The following is a 14,564-nucleotide window of genomic DNA, read 5'->3' on the forward strand; positions in this document are numbered from 1 at the left end:
TACAAACTCCAAAACACGTAAAAACTCCAAAACACGTAAAAACACGTACAAACTCCGAAGCACGTAAAAACTCAGAAGCATATAAAAACTCAGAAGCACATAAAAACTCAAAACACGTACAAAAGACAACAGAAGTGCTCCAGGATGCTGGGCGCAGTGTTGAGCCTTTGTTATCTTGTGGCTACACAAGCCAGCAAGTACCAACGACCGGATTTGGTGTGTGGTAATAACAGGTAAATGAACTTTTTTTTAAATTATTTGAATATATATGAGTGCCTGTGTATAAATACACAAACAACACACACATGCTTTCAATTGTGTAATTTAAGTGATCTAGTAGCTCTGCTTTGGAAGTTCAGTTCATGCTAGAAATGTGTTTTGGAGTTTGTACGTGTTTTGTCTCTAGGGGCCACCGCATATATTTATATATAAACATATATAAATAAAACCACTTGTTTTTACGTTAGTAATTCCTTTTGTGCATAATTTTATATTATTGTTAATAATAAATTAATTAAAGCAACAAAACAACCTGAAGAGCCGGTTCGGAGCCGAAAGAGCCGGCTCTTTTTAGTGAGCCGAACCGAAAGAGCCGGATCTCTAAAAAGAGCCGGAAATCCCATCACTAGTGTAGCGATCAGAATTGTTGTCTGAAGGTTAAACAAAATGTCCAAGTGGAGTATTATTGCTTTTGCTATACTAGTCCACTTGATATGCGTACTTTATTAGACTTTTACAAACATTTTTTTATTTTGAATTATTACAGCCCGAATAGACAAAATCAGGCAATTTAGGCAAAATCACAAAGGAAAGAAGAGAGAAAGAGAAGTTGGGGAGAAAATTAAGAAGAGGGAGAGAAAAATAGAGAAGAGAGAGAGAGAGAGAGAGAAACACCGAAAAAAAAACAAGCAAAAAAAACCCAAAACAGCAGGGAAACCACAGAGACAACCAACATATGCATACGTAGCAGTAAATAATAAATATTAAATGTTACTGAGCAGCACACAGTATAAATGACACATGACATGTTTACAGGCAGCAGCCGACCAAGATACTGTGCATTTGTAAGTACCTGTTTTGACAGCTGTGTGAATACTTATGTGCAAACCAGTGTGTGCTAATAAGGTTTCTCCAAGTATTTAATGGTAGGTGTGGGAAGCCCCAGCCCTGCTCCCCAGGACATAAAGCAGGCACGGAGGAGACCCAGACCACAGACTTCCATAGGTCGCCCAGAGCACAAGAGCCCCAGGAGGACCTGGAAGGGGGTCACCAATAGTGCAGAAACTACAGGGGGCCCGCAACAACCCCGCAGGCTCTGCAGGAAGCCGGCTATGCCCTAGCAGACTAAACCCCGGGCTGGCTCCTAAAGTCTGCATGCCAAATATCCTAACAAGATACTAACCCCAAGTTGCTCTCTGATGCATCCGTCGGAGTATGAATGTGTGTGAATGTTAGCTAGAAAGCATTTAAAGCATAGAAAAAATGCTTGTGTGAATGTGGCAGGTTGCATAAAGCACTTTGAGTGCTCAGAGCAGACTCTATGTAAGAATCAGTCCATCTACCAAATCAGTCCGAGGTGGGTGGGGGCACAGGCCACAGGCAGGTAGTGTGGTGGGGGTAAATAGGCCTGACAACAACTACTATAACAAGAGAGAGATTGATCTAATGTGGCAGCAGAGGCTGTATCAAGACTAATATGGTCCAACAAAAGATTTTAATTTTGATGGTTGATAGTGGAAGATTTCTCCAGTGTTTCACATCATCTTCTATTGTTCTCTGGACTGGAAGGAGAATAAATCTGACAGCCTGGGGGAAATGATAACACAGATGAATGTGATGCTTCCCACTTCTAAAGGATAGCGCTGTCCTCCTGAGACATTTAAGGAACTGAGAGAACCTTTAACATGGAGCACTGATACTGAGGTCACAGAGAGGAGGAAATAAAAGTCCCAGTAAATCCCTAGATGTGCTAACAGGGAAGTGGGGAAGCTGAAGTTGTTTATCTGCTCAGTGTGGAGTTAAATCTTCATTAAGACACCATGAAAACTTCATCTGTCTCTCTGCTACTCGGTGAGTCAAACACAGAGCTTCTATCTTAGTCATTTATTAATTAATTCAGTATAGATCCAGCACATATGAATAATGGAAAACACATAATTTCAGAGACAGATTAAAGTCTCCTTGAGATTAGTTGAACTTCTCTCTCATACTATCTGTTTGAGTTTGAGGGTCACTCTGTCTCTAAAAGACAGAAATATGTTTGTTTTTAGTTAATACTGCTTTGAAAAACATCTAACATTCACTATAACTTTAAGAGGCACATTTTATCTTCAATTTTCTACATTTCTGTTACTGTTATACTGTTGCCTCACAGCAAGAAGGTCATGCATTTGAATCAGCCATCTGACGGGGTCTTTCTGTGTGGAGTTTGTGTGTTCTCCATGTTTTGTGGGTTCTCTCCGAGTACTTCAGATTGTCACGCCATCCAAGGGCATGCATGGGGTTAACTGGTGATTCTAAATTGCCTGTATAGGCTGGTATAGGCTCCAGCACTCCCACAACCCTGAAATGGATAAGTCGATTAGAATGAATAGATGGATAAAATTTTCGAGCACCTAGTGACATGGTGATGTCATCAATTAGGCTGCTGTGTTAAGTCATACTTTACCTGACTCACATGTTATGGGAAGGTGAAAGAAACGACTTTGTTGTTGGGATATATAAAGTTGTGTTTGTGTTTGTTTTAGTTGTATTTGTATGAGCAAAATTATGTAAGAATTCAGTTAAGTATTAAACCGAAGTTAGAAGAAAGACAGTTTTTGTTAAGACAAATATTGTAACTTTGGTCATTACAGTGACAAGGAAAGATGTAAGGTCTGAAAAAAATGAAGTGAAAGTTTGGCCTTAAGGAAAAAAACAGAAAACATGTGATTCGGATTTGACTTATCTAAGACAAGGGTCAGGACTTTCTGAAGACTTTTAACATCAAGCTTTTTACAGTTAATTAAACCTAGATATGAAACATTTTAGATAACTGAAAGAAATAATAAAGAAAGATGTTAGCAAACAACAGAAGCTAATGGAAACCACAGTGCACACTCAAAAACATCGGCGCAACTTTGTGCTGAACATAAATCTGGGTAAATTCCTAGATGATTAAACATACAACTATTTTGCTGGTAATACCTGAAACGAGTAAAGAAAATCAACAGCCTATTTATGCAAGATAATTCATAATTTTTGTGGGGGTGTTATATTGGTTGGGTCTGATTATTGGGGGGGGGGGGGGGGGGGGGGGGTCATAACCCCCCTAACCCCCATGGAAATTACACCCCTGCTAAAAAAGGAAAAAAGTCAGTAAAAATGAATCTATTTTTGAGATTATGAAAGTGACCAGAGGTGGCAAAAGTAGAGACATTCTGTACTTAAGTAGAAGTACAGATACTGGTATTAAAAAAATATTCTAGTAAAAGCTGAAGTACTGATTCAACTTCTTTACTCAAGTAAAAGTGAAAAAGTACACACAGTACACTGCAAAGCTAACCAAACCTTGCTATGTTAAGGTAATAATAAAATAATATTAGTAGATGGGAATACAAACTTTATTTTAGTCTAAATTTTAATTCTAATAAATATTCTCAGCTTGAGTCAGTTAAGGTGAACATGAAAATAAAAAGTTGCTCTGTTTTCTGTTCCTACTTTGTAGAGGGTGACTTTGCCTCTAAACAGAAATTGTGTACCGTCAGGGGTTAAAGTGAGATACAGCAGGTGGGAAATCCCCAAAATCGGTTGAAATGTCTTAGTGTGCAGAAAAGAATCATAACTTACAGTAATTTCTATTGCGAATTCGGTAGATTTTATAAATGTACAGGCTGTGATCAGCTGACCTGCTGCTGCTCTGAGGTTTACTGCTCTTTGTGGATTTACACAACTAAATTTATCAAGATGAAAGCAGATGTTTCCATCCTCTACACTGGAAGTATACTGTTTATATGTACTAACTTTATACTAGACCATGAGCATCACAGCCAATGTGCCCCATCACACAGTACAGCAAACAACCTGTTTATCCTGCACTAACCTGCAGAGTATTTTTTATCTGATTTAAAAAACATTTAACTTTAACATTTAACATTTAACATTTAATTGATCACTCCCACATCTAATGCAAAAGCTTGACCCTAATTTCTGTTTCCTTACAAGTTTTAACTGAATTATTAAACTGTTATTCTACTGTTAAACTGCTGTGCTTCTCTGATCATGTCCAGTTCAAACTAGTAAAGTGTGTACAACATAAACAGTCAGGTTATCAGGGCTTAACTGTGCCAGCAAAGTGTATTCTTGTGAAATTATAACTAAATGTCAATACAGTTCAATAAAATCTAATGTATACAGCTCCAAAACACAAGAATCAAGGTGCTTTACATTGTAAGATGAAGGTTCTTCAATTATACTGAGAAAACATCAGATGACCGTCTATGAGCAAGTGTGGGGAAGGAGACGGGACCAAAGACATGCTGTGGAGGAGCCAGAGAGTAATAATAACTAATGAATAAATAAGCGAGGGGATAAAAGATGACTCGAGAAGAAAACCTCACCATGATCGTTGGGGTTTTCTCTGTCAGTAGGTGACTGTTTTGGTATTATAGAAATAAAATGTAACTGAATTGAATAGTCATCCCACAGCTGTATTATTACCCACAGCAATTTGAATAACTACTAAAATTTACTTAGACTCATCTCTCTCTGACCTTTGACCTTTATTGACTGTCTTCATGTTGCAGGTGTGTGTGTGCTGCTGCTGTCTGCACCGACTGTTTCTGCCGGTGAGTTTATGGAAGTGAAATTATTCACTCGACCAACAATACAAATACATTTAGTCCGTCTGTGTTTCTGTCTGTCCTCCAGTCTCTCTGTATGTCAGCCCAAACCATCAGCAGTTCTTCAAAGGAGACCGTTATGTCTCCCTGAGTTGTGTCGATGATGGTCAGACAGCTGATGGATGGAGAGTAAAGAGGACCAGAGGAGTATCCACTGAGGGCTGTAGTACAGCTGCAGACTTTAGAAGGTTTAATAATTCCTTCTGTGTTCTGGATCTCTCCGTCTCATCTGGTGGAAGTTTCTGGTGTGAAAACTCATCTGGACAGAAGAGCGATGAAGTCTTCATCGCTGTTTCAGGTACAGAAAGCGATCTGTTCCCATCTGTCTTGCTGTCTCTGTATGACTCTGCTTTGTGGACCTCTGTCTCTAAATGACTCTGTTTGTCTCTGCTGGTCAGAAAAACAGTTGATCCTGGAGATCCCAGCGCTTCCAGTGAACACAGGAAGTAATGTCACTCTGCTCTGCAAACCCAGAAACGGTTCAGCAAAAAAATCTTATTTCTTCAGAGGTAAAGTCAAACTTGGAGAAGGACCTGAAGGAAAATGGATTCTCCATAATGTGCAGCAGTCTGATGAAGGGCTCTACTCGTGTTCTACTCTTATTCATCAGTCTCCTCAAAGCAGGCTGAAGGTCAAAGGTCAGAGCAGCGACATCACTCCTGCTTTAAAGATAAAGAGTCGGGGGCAAAAAAAATCTAAAACTAATCCCTCTCTCTCTTTACTCCAGGAAGTGAGAAACTTAAAATAAGAAAAGCATTCATTCACAAGCATAAACTAAACTGCTGACCTGATAATAAACTGAACCATCTTCATCATGTCTCTTGCAGAGCCTCCTCCTCCCCCTCACACAACCATAATGTACACTCCTTCACCCTCACACTCACACTCACCCTCGCCCTCTGGTAATACTGAGCCTTCGGCCTCTTCCTCTCTTCGTCCTCGTTCACCCTCTGTGTCTGTACTAAGACTCTTCTGCCACCTGCTGGTTTTCTGTCCATACTTCATCTCTACCATCCTGCTGCTGTTGATCTGCTGCAGCAGGAAATGAGGTACACTCTCTTATCTAGATTTCAACACATACGCCAATCATCCACTTCAGTTCTCCATCCTGATTTCTTAACTCTGCCCACAGGTAACAAACATGATGTATCCATGGAGATGACCGAGGAAGAGGATTGAAGCTGCAACATTTTCAGTGTTTCAGTGATTTCTTTTTTTAATCTGTTGCATTGATGCATGTGGGGTTTTTTAAGGTTCATGATTACACTAAAAAATCAAACATTTGTGAAATATGAAAAAACTGGGCTAATATAGGTGCATTTATGTTTGTTATATGATTTATAATTATTGGTTGTATTTGTATTAAAGGAAATTCAGATCAGCACATTATTTTTTTTAAACACCTGCCATATGAAACACTTGTAGTTTGTAGAATCATGATCTGATTGCTTTGTTGTGCAAAACACATTCGCTTTTCCAAGAGAAGCACTATGGACTCTCTGTAGGCTCCTTTTATTAATATTTTTATTGTATTTATTCATTATTTTTATATTATCTGTGTGGATATTATGCTGGAGCAGACAGGAGGAGAAGGCCAGGTTGGCAAAAGATAGAAGGAAAAAGAGGAACAGACAAAAAAAAGGGAGAGAAAGAAAGAGAAAAGAAGTGGGGTGGGGGATGAAACAAGCAGACATGCTGGTCTCCATTTGCTGCATCTGTAGCAAAGCACACTTATAAGCAGTGCCTGAAAGAGAAAACAGGGAGAGCCAGAGGCAGAGAAGAAAGAACCAGGAGACTCCGGCCATCTGGGGTCCCCCATGAGTGCTGAAAACCCAAGGCCACACATCGCTATCACAACTGTGCCTCCACCCCAGCAGGGGGAAGATGGAGGAACCAGACAGAGCTCCCACAGCCAAGAGCAGGAGAGGCAGGGCAGTGATGACCAACGAGGAGCAACAGAACACAGATAAACTGTTAATTTGGTTATAAATTCAGCTTTTATAGTTCAGAAACAGTGCTCATACATTATATGACTACTGTTTTGAACTATGAATGTTAAATACACTATTTTTGTATCTCATAAACCCATATTTTATATATATTTTAAGAAAAAAAATTTCAATGACAACAAGAGCTCTGAAAAATATTGCGATTAGCGCAACAGAAGGCTGAAGAAATAAGTAGCAACAAACAGAAACAGCTGGAGGAACATTTAGCATCTCATCAGGTTACATAGCAACAGGTAAGCATCATTGCATTGTTTTTATTTATATTTTGAACATCTTGTATGGAATTGTGGTTGTAGTTGTTTGTGACTCTTATGTTTATATTTGAGCTCGTCTTGTTGTAAAATGAATACGGGACCAATGAGGTGCTTTCTCGAGAAGAATAAAAAGGACCTAAAATTAATGGTGAAGTCTTGATGTAGTTCACCATAAATATCTCTGAACACTTGGACTCCACAGTATAATACATGTACTTAGCGTGAGGCATGTGCAGGAAATCATGTATATTGTGTCAGGGCTTCAAAACAAACAGAACAGCAAAAAACAAACAAACAAAAAAAAACAAAAAACAGATGGACTGACACCTCCACGTCCTCTAAAGTCATCATAAAGGCTGATTTTTAAATGCACAGTAAGCAAAGCAAGGAAGAAGTTTGGGATTAGACAAAGTCATTACAAGTTTTCTTTAATCTGAACTGTAAATTTGAAGGAGTCTGAAAACTAATACCTTACTTATGTTAGTACTTTACAGTTCAATTCTTCAATTATTCTTGTAAAACAAGGACACAGTATCATGTGTAGTAGAGAGGAGAGTAAGTAAAATTTATTTACATTTTGTAACTTTTTACAAATAAACTGCCTCACAATTATACAAGAAAGAAAAGGATAACATATCATAAAGATATAATACAACATAAAATACCAAGCTTTGAACAAAAATGTGTTCTGCAGCTCTTTTAAACGGTTAGCAGAATCTGTACAGCATGAATGAGTTCTAATATTTCGGTCCAGAGGGAGAACATGAAGCAAACAAGGAATCTGACCCAAAACAGACCCCTGAGGTATCCCAGAAGGAACAACTGTTGTTTCAGAGATAACTGAATTCATAAAAACACTAAAAGATCTCCCAGATAGATATGACATGAGCCATATTAAAAAATCACCAGTAATCCCAAACTTGTCCTTAAGCCTGTTTATCATTAGCTTAATTATAAAACAGTGCAAAAACTGCACTCAGACTTTAAAAACACTGGTACGTGAGGAATATTGTGAGAGAAAAAATTGTTAATTGTATCAAACAAGACTTTAAGAGTTTTCTTTTCTGAAGCAATAAGATGTGAAAAATAGTCTATTCTGGCATTTTTTGATGAAACTGATTCTTTAACATGTAACTCATGAAGCTGGAGCTTGGACGCCTTCCACAAATGTTCCAACTTGTACAAATACCTCCTAAAATAATAAATATGTTCATTTTTCCAAGTACAAAAACTTGAATATTGGACAATTCTTTCTTTTAGTGGGTCAAAAGTAGACCTACATTCATTGTTAAAGGACAAAATAAATGTGTGAACTTCACTATGAGTCATGTTGGCATCAAAAAAGGCAGGGACCCTCTCAGCAGGATTGTGATTTATAATCCACCTTTGAATCATCAATTTATGAAGTGAAGGATCCAGAACAAATGACAGACTAAAAAATATACAGCTGTGGTCTGTCACATGTACATTTTTCACACATACATCGTTTGTTTTTAAACCCAGGGAGAAAGCAAGATCCAGCGTGTGGCCTTTTATATGTGTGGAGCCAGAAACATGGTGCTTAAAGTTCAAAGACTCAGCAGCTGAGTTACAGGATCCATCGATATGAAGGTTAAAATATCTCAGTATTACAACCTTCCCCAATGTAATGATAAATGATGAAAGGTCGCCGAATTCAGCTGAAAATGCTCTGGCAACACCAGGAGGTCGGTAGACTGAAATACAATAAAAGGTTTTCAAAGAACCGACCCTAATCATCTGTAACTTAAATGAAGAAATAGAGTCTGACTTCATCAGCCTGCATGTGAGTCTGTGCTGGTACACAGCAGAAAGTCCTCTGCCACATCCCCAAAGACACCCAGTTACAATGACGGAAATGCCAGCTGTGCAGATCTCCTCAAAATAAACATGATCCATGTCCTGCTGCGATGTCTCAGTCAGCAGCATGAAGTCTGGAGACTCCTTGATGAGGAGATTGTTTAGAATAAGTGGTTTGTGGAGCGAGCATCGAGCAGAGAAATTGGTGATGGCTGGTCAGCACCCTCAACAGATGACTGCAGCATCACTTTGATTAAACAGCTGTGCACATCTGTGTAAGTGGCACGTTGGACAGTGAGTCCCGAACCAGGTGAAGCTATCATCGATGTCAGGACATCAATCCTGCTAGCAAAATGGAGGAGAGATGGTGAACATGAGGTCCGCTTTCTCAGGCATCATCAGCAGTCCCCGAGCAATTATTTTCTGCTCTTATCTGGTTTCCTGAAAAAACAGAGTTATTAACATGTTAGTGACTGTAGGTGCTGTGCAGAGGGAGCAGATTTGACACTGGTTAGATGGCACTTACCTTGCTTTCACAAATCCTGTTGTCACAAGGCAAATTACTATTATTAGGAAAAGCACAACAGATAAAATAAAAAAATTACGATGTCTTGATGCGCTTCCACAGACAACGTCACTGGTTGAGCTTCCTTCTTCAACTTTAATCTGGCTCTCAGAGCAACTGTGGCAAAAAAGAAATAAAATATAAATAAATCATTATTATCAGTGTTTATTTGTGTTTGCACTGTAAAGATCTTTGTAACAATGTGACCATCAATATTAACTGTTTAACTGTCCTGTCGTCTGTCTGTGGCTCAGATATGCAGGACAAACATGTCCTGGAATGTAGCTGGTTCCACTTTAATATCTAGTTACCTGTAACTACCCAGTACTCTATCTGCGATTACCCAGTTCTCATCATTTTACTAACATTTTATTGGCATGTCATAATTCAATTTTCACACCAATCATGTAAATAATCATTATTGCAATATCTATAGAAACACAGTCAACAGTCAAAGTTTTTTAAACCTTTATTTTGTCTTTGTGGCAAAATAATTAAACTAAATGTAGCAAGACTGTGTAAAACAAATAATTAGACAATTATTTGTCACTATGTGACTTTCACACTATAGATATTATATTATTAAAATCATGATTATCATCAGTACATAGCTACTGAGACACCACATTATTATTGGTAATTAATAATTGATAATATTATATGACTGTATATACAAACAAGAGAACATGGCCACATGGTGTTGCTTTAGCAATGATATTCTGGTATGACACTAAATCACATGGAGATTTATGTTGGTATTACTGCAGGCAATGTGATGTGACACAGCCCAGGATATTGGAGATTCCATTAAGACATTGATGATCAATAGCTGAATATATAATACACCTTTAGAGGGATTTGAATATAAATTATGACCTACGTTTTCCAACCTGTGCAGTTCACACCGTCCTTGGAAAAAAAGCCTGGCTGACAGTCTTCACACACTGTGTCACTTCTGCTGGTCCCTGAAAGAAACACATTCGTTGTTACACACAATCCAGAAAAAAAAACAAAACTTAAAATCACAGTTTATCAGCTCATCTTAAAAATAGACTTAGACTTTAAACTTTCTTACCAGGTTCTTTTATCCTCTGACCAGCTTCACACTGTGAATGTTTCTCTGCCAAACTACATCTGTTACTGTCTGTCAAACCTTTGCAGTAATATCCATTTAAAACGTCACACACTGTGTCAGTTGTTGCTGTACAGTTCTGCTTGACAAAGAGACCATGACCTAAAAAAACCCAAAAAAGAACATTAGTGTAAAATGATGTTTCTGTAATTTACTTTTAAATGAAAGCTTTATTTTTTTAATTTAAAATTTACAGAGGATTTCCCATCTGACTGTACCTGTGTCACAGGCAGTGCAGGGGAAACAGTTATACAGGCCGTTGGGTTGGTTCATAAAGGTCCCCATCTCACAAGAACGGCACCGAGTTCCTGCATATGCTGTGCAGTCTCTCTGAACAACTGTACCTGTTCAACAGAACACAACATTTATGTCAGACTTTTAGCATTTAACACAGAGTGAATCTACAGTTGTGTAGTTGTAGTGTTGGGTGTTATATACAGTAAGTCAAGCAGCTACAACATTACAGATCTACAAATTCAATGTGGCCTAGTATCCTGATCCAGTATCACAGCAAAACGTGTAACAGACACATCGGTCCACTGTGTCCCTTTCATGCTTGACCTCTCCAAAGTGTGAAATGGACACTTATGCAGAAGCTGCAGTAACAGCAGAGGGAGATATTTTATTTCAAGTAACATGAAAATAATCATGTTTAAACAGACATTATTAACACATTTACATGTAAATCTTTCTTAACTGTTTTAAGAACCATGGAATGTACTTCATAGGTTTCTTGGTCACTACCGACTTCTTGCCTTTACATATATTGTCTCACATTGCTGGTGATGCAACTTGTGCTTCATTTTACTGCTTGTGATAAACAATAATAAAAATAATAAATTTAAAATAAGAAATATGTTTTAACTGAGATGCAGGAAGTCAATATTAATTACCTGAATGCAACATAAAATATCTAATAATAGAGGGGGCTTAAACAAAGGTCCTGCCCCATTAAATCAAACTTTCAGAAACTGAGAAAGAAAAAAAACAGATTACCCACAAACTGAATATGGACAAGATTTACTACAGCATCTGAAAAATGCACTGGACAAGGCACAAATGTCATGGCTTCACCTCTTGTTCACTCTTTCCCTTCGTGCTCCCTTTTTGCACAGGCTCACACAAAACTCAGCAGAAACCCCCCCCCCCCCCCCCCCCCAGCTAAACATCCAATCACTGTTAGTATATAAATGACCCATTGATAGGTTTCTCAGTAGGCAGAGCAGAGCAAAATGAAGCAGCAAATCTCTGTCATCAAAATCACAGCGACTCGTCAGATAATTAACAACTAAAAAATACATCTATTTTAGTCAAGCTCAGCGATTTTAGTAAAACTAAACTTTTCACCCCAGCTTCCAGCAGCCCGCAAAGGGAAAGTTAATGCTGTGTGATAGGTCCTAACCCCCTGTTGTCACACCATGTTACATAAAAGGTCATCTTGGTCCATGAAAAGTCAGTAGCAAAAAAATTGGATATGGATGAATCTGTAAGAGTTTTTCAAAAGGGAAGCAGGAGACTGTTGTTGTAGAGTGGATTGGGGAGAAAGGAGAGTGGAGCTGTTCAGTTGCAAACTAAGTCCAGTTCCTTGCAAAGCAAACAAGCTTAAAACAAGACAAAAAAAAAGAAGAAGAAAAAAGTTAAAATGATCTGATTTAAATCTGTTGTGTTCTACATAACAGATGTGTGATAGGTCCTATCCTCCTAACACAGGCAGACTATGCTTACAGGATGTGATGTTACAACTCTAGTGAAATATTAATGTGTCATATATTTGTCCAAGATGTATTTCTTTGTTATAGTAAATAAAATTAAAATCACGAGTGGTGACTTCTATAACTTTCAGTATGTAATCTGGCATTTTCTACTGTTGTAGGCTGAAAATAAATACATAATATAATTTCATTCAGTTTAAAGGTTTATTTGCAAGATGCAAAAACAGACAAAATTGAAAGTTACAAATGTTTTGTGCATGAAACAAATTCAGACGTGGTGCAGATGTGTGTGTCACAAGTTAATCTGGCTGTAGGCTATGGCACTTGGCCACAGGTGGCGCTAGTTGACGCGACTCCATTTGAGTATACGCAAAGTAAACTGCACACTTTAGTTATGAAGCGAAAACGCTGAAGTCGGAGTAATAAAACATACGAGGGGAACGACAGCGAAGACAAGATTCTCCAGATCGATTACTCTTGCTGTCCTGTGAACAGCATTTCGTCTACTTTTGTCTATCGTGTCATTTCAAAGACGAAACCAAAACGGATCAAATATCAATGTCCCCTTATCGATATGTGGTTGTGCACATTTGCAGTCATCGCTTTTCTTCCTACCTTTGTTGCACATCGGGCAGCACTGTTCACCATTCGTTTTATACTCCTTTGATTGACACGATAACACGGGCACCATGAAGACGGCGGCATATCCTACAGGAAAACACAAGAATATTAATATCCTGGGACAGACAAATAGCTCAGTTAGCTCTATAACCTAAGCTAAAGGTTAGCTTAAGCTAAAGGCTGTGTCGTATACACGAAAATGTTGCAGTACTTACCGAAGATAAGAAACGCAGACAGCATGATATCACATCCTAACACGCTGCTCTGTAATACATTTGTAGGCTTTATTTCACTAATGTACTATACAAATCTAACAGAAACAGCTAAAATGCGTTAAGCTTTCGGTTGTGATGTGGGCGTAACAGGAAGAAAACTTGGGGAACAAAGAGCCAAAGTCCATCCCACACTGACGATTCTCGTGACTTTTGTCGACAAACTGAAGATATTTTACTTATCTTTTACAAGGCTCATCTTCGTTTAGACAGAGACAATAAAACAGAGAGAGTTTGAAGGAAATCGTAGGATTTAATGTTTAATTTGTACACATTCCAGCGATTGTTTTACTCCTGAACCCGATGAATATTTACGAGTAACACGAGACAGACTGAGGATCGCGGAAGTATTCGTAGCCGAAGATTTTACTAATGAATAATGAAGCTGAGATTTTTATTTGAACCTGTACCTGGATTCGTATTTGCCACTGTGAAATAAAAAGTAAATAATTTATAGCCACGTAGATGGTTACCATTAATTAATAATATTTAAGTTTTAAGAGTAATTATTTAAGAGGGATTAGTTTGGTGAAACGTAATCGCCAGATGATGAGACGTCGTGGTGTATTCACTGCAAAGAGTTGAAAATCCAGTGATGGATTGGATAAAAGAGCACAAGAAGTATAAAACAGTTCAGTACTATCATTACTTCAAGTATAAATAGATAAGACAAGTAAAAACAAACAAACAAAAAACAAGTGAGTGTCTTTATATAGAATTGACAGTCACCTCTTCACTGGTATTATTAAGCAGCATCAGTACAAAGCAGTGATTGGAGAAAACCAGCAGTTTCAACAGCTACGTTATCTTTCAGGACATCCTGATGTCTCCCTGTCTCCATCCTCACAGTCTCCTCTACCATTTGATTAATCTTCTTTGTATGTAGACTCAAATAATTTGTGACCTCATAATGATCAACACGGCAGTGCTTCACTTACACTGAATCTTGGAAATGTGAGGATGCAAGAAATGAAATAAAACCAGCTGTCTGTGGTACCAACTAACGTGTTAACTTTTTAAAATGATGTAAACTTTTTAGAAAACGTGTCCGTGAATCTGATGAAGAACTACTGCACGTCTGCTGTACACAAGTTTGTTGAAGGTTTTCTTTATTGTCTCTGTGCAGTCAACCTGTTTATGAAATATTCCCCATAAATACATTACAAAGATAAATATGAACTTGTATCTACACAAACATCTACAACGAATTCCACAGAAAATGTGTATAGCAAAGATAAAAACATATATATATATATATATATATATATATATATATGTATTAGCTGTATAATACCAGCAGG

General features: G+C 38.0%; 2 protein-coding genes across 2 annotated transcripts; one reads left to right on the top strand and one right to left on the bottom strand.

Annotated features, from left to right (window-relative positions):
- The first annotated feature begins 1,671 nt into the window (after positions 1 to 1,671).
- Positions 1,672 to 6,380, top strand: LOC146553394 (uncharacterized). Its single transcript, XM_085253942.1, has 6 exons — positions 1,672 to 2,070; positions 4,785 to 4,826; positions 4,909 to 5,178; positions 5,279 to 5,518; positions 5,708 to 5,929; positions 6,013 to 6,380. Exons 1-5 carry the CDS (start codon positions 2,040 to 2,042, stop codon positions 5,926 to 5,928), a joined length of 804 nt encoding a protein of 267 aa, XP_085110068.1. The 5' UTR covers positions 1,672 to 2,039; the 3' UTR covers position 5,929; positions 6,013 to 6,380.
- Positions 6,381 to 7,684: 1,304 nt separating this feature from the next.
- On the bottom strand, positions 7,685 to 13,376 carry LOC146553395 (tumor necrosis factor receptor superfamily member 5-like). Its single transcript, XM_085253943.1, has 7 exons — positions 13,207 to 13,376; positions 12,986 to 13,078; positions 10,877 to 11,002; positions 10,602 to 10,760; positions 10,407 to 10,491; positions 9,488 to 9,643; positions 7,685 to 9,402 (listed from the first exon to the last, which is right to left on the bottom strand). The coding sequence occupies exons 1-7, from the start codon at positions 13,229 to 13,231 to the stop codon at positions 9,378 to 9,380; spliced, it is 669 nt and encodes a 222-aa protein (XP_085110069.1). The 5' UTR covers positions 13,232 to 13,376; the 3' UTR covers positions 7,685 to 9,377.
- Positions 13,377 to 14,564: the final 1,188 nt, after the last annotated feature.

Source organism: Mchenga conophoros, linkage group LG18 (assembly GCF_057382185.1).
Source record: "Mchenga conophoros isolate Kocher_MC1m ecotype Shallow Benthic linkage group LG18, M_conophoros_male_GT1.1, whole genome shotgun sequence".
NCBI lineage: Eukaryota > Metazoa > Chordata > Actinopteri > Cichliformes > Cichlidae > Mchenga > Mchenga conophoros.

Bases quoted from the DNA above. Each gene is read 5' to 3' on its own strand.
- LOC146553394 (XM_085253942.1), top strand. From the start codon at position 2,040: ATGAAAACTTCATCTGTCTCTCTGCTACTCG. The intron at 2,071-4,784 runs GTGAGTCAAACA...TTCATGTTGCAG, and splicing joins ATCTGTCTCTCTGCTACTCG to GTGTGTGTGTGCTGCTGCTG. The intron at 5,519-5,707 runs GTCAGAGCAGCG...TGTCTCTTGCAG, and splicing joins AAGCAGGCTGAAGGTCAAAG to AGCCTCCTCCTCCCCCTCAC.
- LOC146553395 (XM_085253943.1), bottom strand. From the start codon at position 13,231: ATGCTGTCTGCGTTTCTTATCTTCG. The intron at 13,079-13,206 runs GTAAGTACTGCA...GTTTTCCTGTAG, and splicing joins GTCTGCGTTTCTTATCTTCG to GATATGCCGCCGTCTTCATG. The intron at 10,761-10,876 runs GTACAGTCAGAT...GGGTTTTTTTAG, and splicing joins CTGCACTGCCTGTGACACAG to GTCATGGTCTCTTTGTCAAG.